Source organism: Myotis daubentonii, chromosome 18 (genome assembly GCF_963259705.1).
Source record: "Myotis daubentonii chromosome 18, mMyoDau2.1, whole genome shotgun sequence".
In the NCBI taxonomy this organism is placed as follows: Eukaryota; Metazoa; Chordata; class Mammalia; order Chiroptera; family Vespertilionidae; genus Myotis; species Myotis daubentonii.
This window is the reverse complement of record NC_081857.1, coordinates 27,906,537-27,920,277: the sequence shown is the minus strand read 5'-3', so window position 1 is coordinate 27,920,277 and position 13,741 is coordinate 27,906,537. Positions and strand designations below refer to the sequence as shown.

Genomic DNA, 13,741 nt, shown 5'->3' with positions numbered 1-13,741 from the left:
GGGAGAGTGGGGAGGAGGGAGGAGGATGGTGACTCTGGGCCTCAGCTCTAGAGCCAGTGTGGGCTCAGGAGAGGATGAGGGCCTCCATCCACAGCTTTAACAACAATGTCCTTCTAGCTACCGGGGAAGGGGGATGTGCAAATCCAGCCTCCTGCCTGGCACCTGTTCCAGCCTCTGAAGTTATCGTGGAGGAAGAGGCGCTTCCGATTGTGTCCACCTAGAACTAAAGGAGGGGTTGGGCTGACAGAGGTCAGAGGAAAGACAGTGAGAGAGCAAGACAATACCTTAGGACTTGACTCAAAGAAACCTATTTAAAAGAGGTGAATGAATAGTAACCGAAACTTCCATTTGAGCGTTAACTATGGGCCCAGCACTATCCTAACCTACTGACAAGTATTAACTCATCTAATTCTCAAAATAACCCATGAGTAGGTCTATGTGATGAGACTGAAGCTCCATTGCTTTAAATGGAAACCATTAGAAGTGGGGTACTTATGCTGTCTGTAATAATCCCAAATAATTTCGTGGTGCTCCAACCTCAGAATGGGCTCAGTCAGGTTTTCCCTCCATCCCTGGACTGGTTGGGTGATTGCTGCCATCTGACTGTGAGGGACGCTAAGGCCCAGGAGGATTCAGGGCCTGGCTGAAGGTCAGAGGGCTGTTTTCAGAGAATATGCCTTCCCTGTCTGATCTCATCTAGTCTCAACTCCATCCAGCCCAGACCTCTTATCAAATACCAGCTTCATAAGTGCAGCTGCTACGCAAATCTCCAGTTTGATGCCTAAAAACATCTCCTGTCCATCTGTGCCCCCAACAGTCCATGACAAAACTGCTCCACAGTCGTCCCTGTCCCGAGCGATGGCTCCCTCCTCAGTCCTTTTAGTAGCTTAGGTTAGAAAACCATGGAGTCTTCTTTGACTTTTTAAAAGAAATCCTGTTTGCTCCACTGTCAAAACAGACTGAGAATGACGCCTTTCCACAACTTCCATGGCCGCCACCATGGGCCACGCCCCCACTGCATGGCTTTGGGAACTGACTTCCCTGTCTGGACCCTTCCTTGCCCTCCCACCTCCCTCCACCCACTCGAGTCTCTCACAGCTCCAATGGCTTCCCAGTCACAGGTGCGAGGTGGCGGACCCATTACCTCTCGGACTTTAGCACCATCTGAATCTGCTCTGGCCACACTGGTCGGCCGTTCTTCAATTACGTCAAGCACATTCCTACTTTGCCCTGGCTGCTGTCTCTGCCTGTGACGCTCTTTCCACATGTCTTCAAGGATAACTCCCCACTTTTTTTTTTTGAAGTGAACACACCATGATTTTGTCATATAATCAAACAAAATATGCAGCTTAGAACTGAATCACTTGACCCTTTCTCTTATCGTCTCCCAGTTCAAAATGCTTACATCTCTTAATAGCCAGTATTCTCTTACATCTGCAGTTAGGCTCAACGCATTCAAGCCTCAGCACAATCTTCTTTGTAGTTTTAGCCTTTTTTCAGAAAATCGGCTTAGTCTGCCCACCATAGCCACTCTCCTTCCTGTCATAACGCCGCTTTCCCTGTGCACAGAGAACCCTTGCCCTTCTTGTGCTGTGTTACTTTGTGGGGTTGATGCTTGCCACACTTCTTACAGAAAGTTTGGCGGGTTTTAGGAACATTCACCATGTCTGCGAGAGCTATCAGCAGGGAAAGGGACTCCCCACTTTCTTAAAGACGCGCCCCCAGCTCTGGAGCTCCTGCCCCCTGGAGCCTGCTCTATGCCCCGCCACCACCCAGCACCTACTATTTTCCAAACTACTATATAACTCACTTACTTTTTACATGTGCTCTATCTTCCCACTATAACAGCGCCACAAGAAGCGTCGTTTGGCTTACTAATGTATCCCAGGAGCGTAGAACAGTGCTAGGCACACAGTAAAGACTCCAGAAATAGTTGCTGAACTGAAAAGTCAGTGTTAGTAGAGACTATGGAGATTGTCTAGTCCGACTTTTGCCATTTTATAAGTGAGACTAAAGGAGATGAAATGGCTTGAACAAGGTCACACGACTACTGAGTTGAGAAGCAGCACTGAGGTGAAATCTGCCTCTGAGCCTGAAGTGTCCCCACAAAGCCAGCACAGGAGCCTGCACACTTTCGAAAAGGGGACTGGAAAGGAGCAAGCACAGCAGCTCTGCCAGAGGCTCTTTAATACGTTCAGTTAGGCTAGCCTGCTGTAAGCCAGCTCTATCCATCTCCTCAAGTGACATGATCCACTGGAGACTCAGCGTGCCTCTTAGGCTCAGTCAGATATGATCGTAGGGACAGGAAGGGGGACCAGTCAGGCAGAGACCTGGGAAGGAGAAGCAGAAAGCTCACTGCCCAGCTGGTGTGGCTCGGCTGGGTGTGTCCAGTGCACCAAAAGGTTGCTGGTTCGATTCCCAGTCAGGGCACATGCCTAGGTTGTGGGCTCAATCCCCAGTAGGGGGCGTGCAGGAGACAATCAATAGATATGTTTCTCTCTCCCACCCTCTCACTTCCTCTATCTCTAAAATCAATTAAAAAAAGAAAGAAAGAGGGAAAGAAAGCAAGCTCACGGCACTCCTAGAGCCCGTGGTTTGTCAGAGCCACCCCATGACTGTCAGAACCCTGGATTCTGCAACTCCCTTGAAAGACCATCAGCCCTCAGCCTGTGAAGTGCAGCCCCGTCTTTCAGCGGAAGGAGAATCAGACAAGAAGTGAAAGAGGAGAGGTTGGTAAACAGACCCACAAAATGTCAACCTAGCCCTACCTGGTTTGGCTCAGTGGCTAGAGTGTCGGCCTGCAGACTGAAGGGCCCAGGTTCGATTCCAGATCAGGGCACATGCCCAGTGTGGGGGCTTGATCCCCAGTAGGGGGCATGCGGAAGGCAGCCGATCAATGATTCTCTATCATCATTGATGTTTCTCTCCCTCTCTCCCTCTCCCTTCCTCTCTGAAATCAATAAAATTATATATAAAAAAAGTCAACCTATTCAGGGGGTAGTAGTGGAACTGGAGACTCACAGAATATCTCCCAGGGCAGCCAGCTGCTTCTCAGCCACTTGGCGCTCTCGGAGAGGGTTCCCATCCAGGTCCAGCAGGTCATTTTCACCGTACAGGCTGCCCAGTCCCAGAGTGCGCTTCGTTCTGAGCCAGAGAGACACAAACGTACACAAACGCTTGACAGACAGATACCAAGAAATGTGAGACAGGCACACACACACAGATACACACATCACAGGGGAAAGAACAGGGGTGAGGAGCAGAGGGAGGAGAGGGTCAGGCCACCTGTAGTCCTGGATCTGCTCCTGGATCTCCGGCATGGCTGCCTCCTGAGCCTCACAGAGAACGCAGCGTAAGTCCTCGCCACTCCGCAAGCGCAAGTCTGTGGTGGGAACCAGAGACAGAAATGGGGAAGGACGTTGGGGAGGAGGAGATTACATTAGTAGAGCGTGTCCAAGGGAGGGAGGCACAGGCGGGAGGCTAGCTTTCTGCCCTCCTGTTAGCCAAAGGAAGCGGGGCCTGGACCTAGCAGGCATCCCCGAGTTGAGGACTAAAATCCCGATGTGCAAGACCCAAGGCAAGGACGAGACCATTTTTTGGGTGTTCTGCGCTCAATTAAGTGGAGAAATAGTAAAGCCCCGCTCTTGGTCTGCGTCTAGACACCAGGGCATGCGTTTGAGAGGCTCACACTCCTCCTAGGCCCCAGGGCCAGCTCACAGCACTTCATATGAAACCCATTCCCCCCAGACACTGCACACGGTCTCTCCTGCCCTGGCATCTAGCTTCACGCAGGCATGGCCAAGTTCCTGGCAGTGGTGGCTCCTGTGCTTTTAAAGAGTTCCCCAAGCGATTCTGATGCCCGAGCAGGCTTAGGCATCCCTCACTGCATCCAGTTCTCTCTGTACAGCGGACCCAACTGAGGCCCAGGAAGGTCACATGGCAGGTGGCAGAAATGAGCCCAGGTCTCCTAAGCAAGTTGTGTCTTCCTGTGACGAGCTCCACCAGGCAGCGAGCTCCGGGGCAGGGCCTGTCCCGTTGGTGTGAGCAGTGCTGCAGGAACTGTCATCCCCCGATCCGAGGGCAGCTGCTCGGGGCAGGGACTGGGCCCCTCTGCTCTGCAGCCGCCCGAGCACCCAGGACAAGACGGACACTAACTGACCAATGAGCCAACTTACCAATTTCAGCCTGTAACGCCTCTGGGACCTTCACTCTCAGTGGCTAAAAAACAGAAGAGGGGGGCAGAAGTGGTGAGGTCACACCCCCCAGGGGATGTGGGAGACAGCACTGCCTTCTCTCCCTTTCCCTACATCTATCCGGCACTCCTCTCACCATCCCCCAACCTGTACACCTGAATTCCAGGCTAGGGCTTTTGGAGAAATGGAATCTGAGAATGCAGAGTAAGCCGGTTCTAGACTGAGGGTGGGACATGCAGTTTCCTCACTCTTATTTCAAGGACATCAGAGTGCATGGGATGGATGTTCCAAAAAGTGACTGGTGCTAACACAGCAGCAAGGGAGACCCTTTATTAGACTGTTGGATGGACTGCCCTCCCTGCGCTCCCAGGGAAATCAGTCTTATGTCGCCCAGTCGTCCTCTGAGCATGTTCTGGCTTTTGCTATGAGTACCTGACAGCTGGGGTGGTTCCACAACAACCACCAGGGACCAACCTGCAGCTCTAATCTCCTTATTCAAGATCCATCTAAGGGGCAAAAATGAAAATCTTGAGGAAAAACAGTTCATTTCTTCACTCATTCGTCGTAGCAGCCAGATGAGGAAAGTCATGTTGGAATTGGCTTAATCAGATCAGAAGGTCTAAGATGGGAGCTGCCGCCAGCCGCGTCCCTGCAGCATCCTTGGGAACGAAGCCCAGATGCGGTGTTCACCTGTCCCCCGTGCTCTGGGCTGTCCTCCCTCTGGACTCTGCCTGAGGGCGGTCAGAGCAAGTCAGGCTGGCTCATCTCATGTCTCTGGGCCTATTTCTTAATACGAGGGATGAGAGAGGCAGGAAGGGCAGGGGGCACTATTCCAGGAGGGAATGTGTATTACACTGTGGTGCATGCGGAACTAAAGAGGTTTCCAGAGCAGAGCAGCCCTGAGAGGGCAGAGCTAGAACAGAATCCGGGAGTCTCAACTTCTCAGCCCACACATCTCTTTAAGAACATGTTTGCAGCCCTGATCGGTTTGGCTCAGTGGATACAGCGTTGGCCTGTGGACTGAAGGGTCACAGGTTTGATTCCAGTCAAGGGCATGTACCTGGGTTGCAGGCACATCCCCAGTGGGGAGTGTGCAGGAGGCAGCTGATTGATGTTTCTCTCTCATCGATGTTTCTAGCTCTCTATCCCTCTCCCTTCCTCTCTGTAAAAATCAATAAAATATATTAAAAAAAAAAAAAAAAAGAACCTGTGTGCATTTGGCCTGAATGTTTTGCTGTTTTTCCTCTGTCTCTGAGTGGTCCAAAGAGTATAATAAAATTGTAATCCAACCCATGACTGCCATACCGCATTTTTCTCTAGGAAAATATTCCAGATGTCTTTTCCCAAGCTTCGGGAATCCTTGGAGTTTGTCTGCTGATAAACTTCTGCACACAAGTAAAAAAGCTAGAGGAGAGGAAAAGATGGGTTAGAGAAAAAAAAAAAAGATGGGTTAGTCCTCAACCAGGAGGGACTCGGCCCCCAGGAGGCCATTAGCAATGCCTGGAGACACCTGAGAGGTGCTACTGCTGTCTTGTTGGTAGATTCCAGTGAAGTGGCTAAATATCCTGTAATTCACACGATAGCCCCCCACAGCCGACAATTCTACAGCTCAGAACGTCAGGCAGTGCGGAGGTTGAGGAACCCCAGCTTAGGGCGTTTCAGGAGCCTAAGGTAACCCCCTCTGCCTTTGCATGCACCATAGTCAACACAACTGCCTCGACTCTGTACCCTTCCTACACGGATGCTTTGCTCTTGCACTTGCTGACAGACGGTTTCCTAAGGGCCCTGCTTTCTCGCTGGGACGGATGCGCTCCATCTTCATTCAGGAATGTTGTTGAGACACCTGGGACTTACACACAGGTACTCAATGACATCTGCTGAGGACTGGCTACTGACTCTGGCTTCTGAGAGTGGTGGCCTCAGGAAGGAAAACCACTGCCCTTGCCTTGGGCAAGAAGGTCATTCTGCAGAGCCCGACACCAAGCTCTCTCCTTCACTCCGCTTCCTTCTGAAGCAGCTGAGCAGAATGAGAGCAGCTGGCAAGGCTGCTGGCTCTGAGCACTATCCCAGGGCACTCTGGCCTGTCACCTCCTAGTCCTTCTTGTCACCTCCAGATCCAGGGCCCTCTACTGCCTTGTCCCTCTGCCAGGCTATCTTGTAGTAACACCGTATATTTCCAAGGGCCACTCCCAACTCCCCTGCCAGTCTGTATCTACTTTCGTTCAAAAACCTCTAGCAGACCATCCCTTCCAAGCTGACCAAGAACGAGTCGTCCTGGCCTTGCTCTTGCTGCTCCTCCCTACGCTGTTGATATGCTTAGCAGTGAAGCCTCCCTTCCACTTAAGTTTCACCTCCTTTCATATTTTATCCACGTCCTGAGATGCCTAACGGTGCCACGGAGCAGGGCCAGAGGTCATCTTCATTCAGGAATGTTGTTGAGACACCAGCTCTGCTGGTGAAGCACAAGCAGGCACCCAGTCAAGATGGACCCTCCTGACTTACCAGTGGACTGGGGTCTGCCTGAGAGAAGATGTAACGTAGAAAAACCCCCAGGTGAGCTGGCCGTGACTTAAGTTTCTCAAGATCCTGGAATATGATGTCGCTCTGGAAGGCAGAAGGAGACTGGCTGGGGGCACAGTGGCAGGGTGCAGCAGCAGGGCCTGTGCCAGCTTAGTGCCATGTTCTCGGCCTCCCAGGGTTTCTAAGTGGTGGCTCCCTCCTCCACATTCCCTCCCAGATGGTGTAATCAAACTGCCCCCAGTCGAGAGCAGCCGGTATGACAAAGAATAATGAAAGGAGAAAACCAGGAAACCGTTACCTCGTTGTTGAAATAACCCGGGTCATAATCTTCTTCTGGGCCAATAATTAAAGGCTTTGGGCTTTGATCTACACCCTGGGGGAGAGAGCCGAGTTGTAGAGATGAGAGGTTAGAGGACAGGGGATCCAATCCCTTGATGGAGCCTGTTTACTGAGAGCACAGGGCTGACAGGGAAAGCCACATGTGTCTGGCAAACGCTTCCATCTCACTTCTTTCCCCAAATCTCAGAAAACAGAAAACATGATTTCCACTTGCAGGAAGTCAAGTGCATCTGGGGGGGGAGGGGGGGGCAGAGCCGACTCAAAGGAGCCTGGTCACAGGACAGATGAAGATGGAAGTGAGAGAATGTGCTCTCTTCCTGTTTGCCAAAGAACTGGAGAGGGAGTGTCCGCCAACAAAATAAGAACCTAGCTCCCGTTGGGTGCGGGCTTTGATGTTCTCCTAAACAGCCACCCCCACACTGAACACCCCCTGCAAGTCCAGCAGCTGCCACACTGCTACTTGACAGTTACTGTGTCTACTGGGTAGTTACTGACAGCACCTGCAGCTTGACTTGTCAGGAGGGCCTAGCAGTCCATGTCTACCTCCTTGAGCAAAAGGGGATGGAGCCCAGTTTCTCCAACACTATTTCCTTTGCCTGTTCAAGATCTATGGCAGACGTCCATTACCTGTCTAGAATCCCAAATTCTTCGATTGGCTTTTCTTTCTCTCCCCCTTATGCCAATTTTAATCACCTCTCTAACTGGTATGCCATCAATATTAGGTATGATGAGATTTCATATTGCATACACTGTTCAGATGCTGCAATGAACAAGGCTTTCTCCTACAGGTTCCTTGCATGTTCAAAGCTTTTCTAACAATTACATTTTTCTCTCAATTTAATCTACCTCATTTCTAGCAACTCCCCAACAAGGGCTCAGCTTCTGGAGCCCACCTAGATTCCTCAGGCCCAACCCTTTCCAGGCCTCAGATACTTGCTAATCACTGTCTAGGGGGGGCTTTCCTGACAGTCCCTCCCTGTTACTCCTCATTCATCTGTGTTCTCCTGGGTATGTATAGACTCTAAGCCCAGAATCACTGAGTCACGAATGTGAGAGACCCGGAAGACACCTCAGAGCTCAGAGTCTAGCAACTCATTTATAAATGAGAAAGTGAGGCCCAGAGAGACTGAATGGAAGTGCAAAGCTGCAGAGTCAAGCCTGATGGGCTATATTTGTATATCTCAAAGGATCGGGGGGCGGGGATTGGGGGGAAGATAGGGAGAGGTGCTAGATGCCTCTACTTGGCTCTCAGAACCTGAAAGCACCAGGAGGATTTTTTTCTTTACATCTTTACAAAGATATAGTTTTTCTGATTACAGAAGCAGAATATGCTTATTATAAAATAACCAAACATTTCAGGATTATGTAACAGAAAGTTCCCTTTGATCCCATGCCCTGTTGCTGACAGTTTCATGGATAGTACAGGTTTCTCCAGACTCTTACTAACATAGATTATTAAGAAATTGAAACTATACTATACTTGCTCCTATCACTCAACAATAGCAATTTAAATAGCTTTCAGAAGATGAACAGGTTCAGAGGAAGAAAAAATGGACTCCAAGACTGATTACTGCTCCTATTAGCCACCGACCAGAAACCCTCCCTAAGAACAGCATGTGAACCCGAACTCCCTCGGACCCTAACTTGGTCCTGCAGTGCTACCAAGGGAGTGGGGAGGGGCACTCAGGGAGTGGCCAGGAGAGGAGCAGCCTGGGCTGGGGCTCAGAACTAAATTCTTGCCATTACCAAGCTGAGTCCTTGAACAGTCCCTTGGCCTTTATTTGCCTCACGTGTCTCATTTACAAATGGAGATACTAATGCTTATTTCCTTTCCTGATGGGGAAAATTAAATGAGGTATTTTTTCCTACAGGATCTAGCACAGGAGCTGGTGTGCTAGGCATTTTAATACAAGGTAGGCCCATTTTCCCACCATTCTCCCTCCATGAGCTAGAAGTAACCAAACTCTATCCTACGGGTATAACTAAGGCATTAAATAGTGTGTGATACTGGTTTTAATGTAAGGGAATGACAGAACTGCTTTAAAATAAACTCAAGTATAAACAAGTGAGTTAGCTTAAGGAAAAATATTATGTAACATTATACAATTGGCTTGAGACTATGGAAAAAATTATGGTGGTAGCAGATGAATTTTAAGAGACACTGTTTTACAAAACTCGTTCTCTTTGCAGCGTCTCTAACAGGCAGTGACCTACCTTCTGCCTGAACAACAAACAATTCCCTGGCTCTGAAGTCCGCCCATCCCATTGTCAGACAGTCGATTCCTGGAAAGCCTTTTGCACTGAGCAGAAACCTGTCTTCCTGAAACCTCCCTGGAACCCAGCTCTCCCCTTCAAAGCCGTGGCTTTAGGTCAGGCTTTGCAGGAGCTCAGGCTCCAGGGAAGTGCCCCTGACGGTGAGGAGAGGTTAGTCGGGAAAGGTCCCAGGGTATCTGAGCTTTTATTTGTTCTCCATATTAGGGTGGCAAATAATAAGATCATGTTTACAAAAAGGACTTTGCTAAAGAAAGAGAAATGTGCTATTACTATTCTGGAGAAACACTAAACAACCCTATTTCCTGTTTTATACAGACATTGACAGATTACCTATCCTCTCCTTGGACATCACTTCACTTCAGATGTATTCACTGACTCTTCACACAGAACTGAGATAGTCTTACTTTCCTGCCCTCACTGATACCATGTTCTTTCTTTACTATTTATTCTCTAGGTAAATGTCTATCTCAAAACAGAGGTTTAGTTTGATTATTTAAGACTATGTACTGGTGAACCAGTTTTGGGAAAAGGGAAAGGAAGATTGCAGGGTGGCTGTGAATCACTCACCTGGTCGCTGGTGGGGGCGGCTGGTGCATCCGGGCCCTGCCACCTATGGTGCTGGGCCACCCTGGCCATGATCACAGGGGAGGTTCGAGGACTGTCTAATCCAGGGTCTGACAGCACCGAGTTCCGATTTATCAATGACTAAAGGAACAGAGAATTCTGTGAGAAGGAAACTCATCCAAAAGCTCTCAGCCCTCAGCTCACCTGGTGGTAACACTCATCAGCTAGTATGAATTCAGTACTGATTCTGTGCCTGGCACTGTGTTAACCTTGATTATATAGTACCTGACTTAATTCTCACGACAGTCCTCTGAGGGAGACACTATTATTCCTCCTACTTTTCACACAAGGACACTTTTCACACTTGGAGCAGATATAAGACTTGCTGAAGGTCAGATAGCTACTCATGTGGTATTCCCTGGCTTCCACCTGGACAGTCTCATCCCACAGAAGGGGTCACTGCATTAATCAAGCCCTCGGCACTAAGCTATGATGCCTCCCAGATGTCGAACCCTCAAGATAATGTAGATCATTTAGGACCCTCTGGCCCCTCTTCATGTCTTTCCTATATGCTGGTCCTTTCACATACTTGCATCATCTTCCCCCAAAATGGACAGGAGCAGCAAGGAAAGAAAATTCCAACTCTTATTTAAAATGAGGTTTTAAACATGTTTTAAATGACCGGTTCACATAATTAACCTGGTTAAGTATATACTTTGCGAACATCATTATTACATCTTTCATTCACTTGTATTTTTATATGCAAGTTTATATTTGCGGTTTACATATGCAAACTGAGGACACCTGGAAGAGGAACCTTGGAGGCCAAAGGGTGAACTCCTCTGACCACTCCAGGAAAGAAGAACAGAACGCTCTGAGACACAGAGAGAGACAACACTGCTTCTGCTGGCAGGGGTCCCTGCATTAATCGAGGACAAGTTACTGGTACTTGCAGCCAGGCAGAAATGTGTTTTGGGCCAAGTCACCAGTTTTAGATTTCTGTCTCTGTTCTCTTACACTCAAAGGCTTGCTTGCTACAGATAATGAAATGCCTCTCTCTCCACCCTACCTTTTTGTTTTGTTTTGTTAATCCTCACCTGAGGATATTTTTCCATTGATATTTATTTTTTAAAATATATTTTTATTGATTTCAGAGAGGAAGGGAGAGGGAGAGAGAGATGGAAACATCCATGATGAGAGAGAATCATTGATTGGCTGCCTCTTGCAAGACCCCTACAGGGGATCAAGCCCACACCCCTGGCATGTGCCCTTGACTGGAATTGAACCCGGGACCCTTCAGTCCATAGGTCGACACTCTATTCACTGAGCCAAACCAGCTAGGGATTTCCACTGATAGAGAGAGTGAAGGGGGAGAGACAGAGAGAAACATCGATGTGACACATTCATTGGTTGCCTCCTGCACAGGGATCAAGCCTGCAACCGAGGTACATGCCCTTGACTGGAATTGAACCCAGGACCCTTCTGTCTGCAGGCTCGCGCTCTATGCACTGAGCCAAATCGACTAGGCTCCACTGTACCCTTCATAGCACAGAGCTATGATGAAGTAGAAGCCAGATTTGATGATCTTTCATGTGGGATGCATTTGAAATCCCTTTTTTGGAGCCCAGAGCAGAGTGACTGAAGTCCTTAGAACGGGAGCTACCGAAGAGGCCCACAGACAGGACAGAGGCCTTGGCAACCGGAGAAGGAACACTGAACCTACAGTTTCCAACGGCTCACCCCGCTGGCACTCACCTCACTGAGGGAAGGGAAGCGTTCTGTCCCAGAGTCCAAGCCACTGTCCCCGTCCTGTGAATCCAGAGAGAGTCGGCCTGACAAGGAAACATAAGCGGGAGCTGTGGTTTGGGGAAAGGAAGAACCTTAACCGGGAGCCTGTGCACAGGGCAGACGAGTGAACCTGCCATCTCCCTTTCTCTCCGTTTCCCTTTGTCTCTCCTATCTCATGATCCCTCCAGTCAGACGCTTTACAACTAGCTTTCACCTACCTCTACACCTGTGCCCAGCCATGTCACCTCCTGCAGTAACACTCCAAAGCTCTATCTCACAGTCACCTCAATCGCAACTCTCTCTGGTTCCTGTTCATTTCCTCCTTGTCAGTCCTCACCGGAGGATATTTTTTACATTGATTTTTAAAGAGAGTGGAAGGGAGGGAGGGAGAGTAGAAGGGAGGCAGAGAGAAACATTGATGTGAGAGAAACACTGATCCCACACATGGGATCAAACCTGCAACCCAGGTATGTGCCCTTGGCTGGGAATCGAACCTGTGAACCTTTGGTGCACGGGCTGATGCTCTAACCACCGAGTCACACCGTCCTGGGTGCAACAGTATTTCTTAAGCTCCGAAGTGCCAGGTGCTGGTAGGCAAGGTGGCATCTGGGCCATCATTATTCCAGTTCTCTTCCTGGCACTTATCTACCCAGTGCTACTGGCTATGCGTTCATTTCTACTGAATGAATTATATCCAATTTCCCTGTGCTCTGGTACTGCTTTTTCTCACGATGCTATTTCCCAGAGGCAGATACTATATGTTTTAATTCCCTGAATCTGCCTCATGGAGAGGGGACAACGGATAAGAAACCTGGACTAGCGACATGCCAGAGAAAAAAGAGTGGTGGGGGGGACTTACCCTCTGATGATCTCTGGCTGATGTCACCGTATAGTGGAAGTATGTCCTAAAAAAGAAAGATCCAGAGGGTGGGCAAATTCTATTAACCTCCCTCCCTACTATTTCCTTCCTCCAATCAACCCTTCCCGTAGTCTCAGCAGATACAATCTGCTTACAATTAGTGGCCTCTTTTGCTTTATTGCCTTAAAAATGCCCAGCTACAAGAGCTATTGCTTTCTTTGTAGTTTCAGGAGGATGGTGACCCCTAATGGCAGAAAGAGAACTTTACCATCAGAAACATTTTAAAAATTTGCTTGATCTCAAGTAACCATGACCTCAAGACATCTACTGCCTTAGTTGGGCTACACACAGAAAGAACTTCCATCAAGTGGTACGAAACACTCAAGCAGATGACTGAGGCACATGTGAAAGGCCCCTCTCTAAAGATCTTTGAGGTGCAGGTCTCAGGCTGGCTGACCAGCCGGTGTAGAGAGAATTATATTCATAGCGCTTCCCTGTTTATAAAGCCCTCTTTTCTCTCTCTCACGTAGTCTTTCAACAATTCTGACGTTGACCTCATGTTATAAATGAGGAAACAGAAGCCCAGCGATCTCAGGTAACTTGCCCAAGCTACCCAGCAGTGAGCTATAAAGCCAGGGCTGCATTCAGATTCCACGGGGAGCATTTCAGCCTCGCACCTCACAGGGCACACGAGTACACAGGCAGTGGCAGCAGCAACATGCACAGGCCCTGTGCTGAGGACACGCTTTAACTCCGACAACAACCCCGTCAGGCAGATCCTGTCTGATCTCCACCAAGGCTCCCGGGGATTAAATAACTTGTCCAAGAGTCTCAAAACTGGTGAGCACTGAAACTGGGGTGTGAATCCAGATGGTATTAAATCCAGAACCTGAGCCCTATCAACCATGTGACACTGAGAAGTCCTTCAGAAAATAAAACAGCTTAAATTTGATTAGCCTGTTTCCCAGACTTGTTTGATCTGATGTTCTAAAGGAGAAAGTGGATAATCCTCAAATAATTTCTATTGGCCTTGGCAAATATTACTCTTGGCGATCCTCAAGTTTCTGGAAAGTTACTTCCTATGTATCCAAATAATTAAGGCCTGTAAGAGATAAGACACCACTAATAGCAAACTCCCTATTAGAACAGATAAGGACCTGGAGTCTCCTCTCTGGGATTTTCCACAAAGTAGGGTTAGCTGCTG

The 13,741-nt window shown here is 48.9% G+C and overlaps 1 protein-coding gene and 1 pseudogene across 8 annotated transcripts in view; both read right to left on the bottom strand.

The window, feature by feature from the left end:
• Positions 1-13,741, bottom strand: part of ARHGEF11 (Rho guanine nucleotide exchange factor 11) — an 84,434-nt gene that overhangs the window by 21,741 nt on the left and 48,952 nt on the right. For all 8 annotated transcript variants that reach the window (XM_059674075.1, XM_059674080.1, XM_059674077.1 and 5 more), the window contains 9 exons: positions 12,538-12,583; positions 11,646-11,722; positions 9,894-10,031; positions 7,012-7,086; positions 6,696-6,797; positions 5,499-5,597; positions 4,176-4,218; positions 3,286-3,382; positions 3,022-3,144 (listed from right to left, as the gene is read on the bottom strand). In XM_059674075.1, coding sequence (XP_059530058.1) covers positions 3,022-3,144; positions 3,286-3,382; positions 4,176-4,218; positions 5,499-5,597; positions 6,696-6,797; positions 7,012-7,086; positions 9,894-10,031; positions 11,646-11,722; positions 12,538-12,583 — 800 coding nt within the window. The remainder of the gene's footprint in view (positions 1-3,021; positions 3,145-3,285; positions 3,383-4,175; positions 4,219-5,498; positions 5,598-6,695; positions 6,798-7,011; positions 7,087-9,893; positions 10,032-11,645; positions 11,723-12,537; positions 12,584-13,741) is intronic.
• Positions 88-3,002, bottom strand: LOC132220687 (large ribosomal subunit protein eL42-like; annotated as a pseudogene).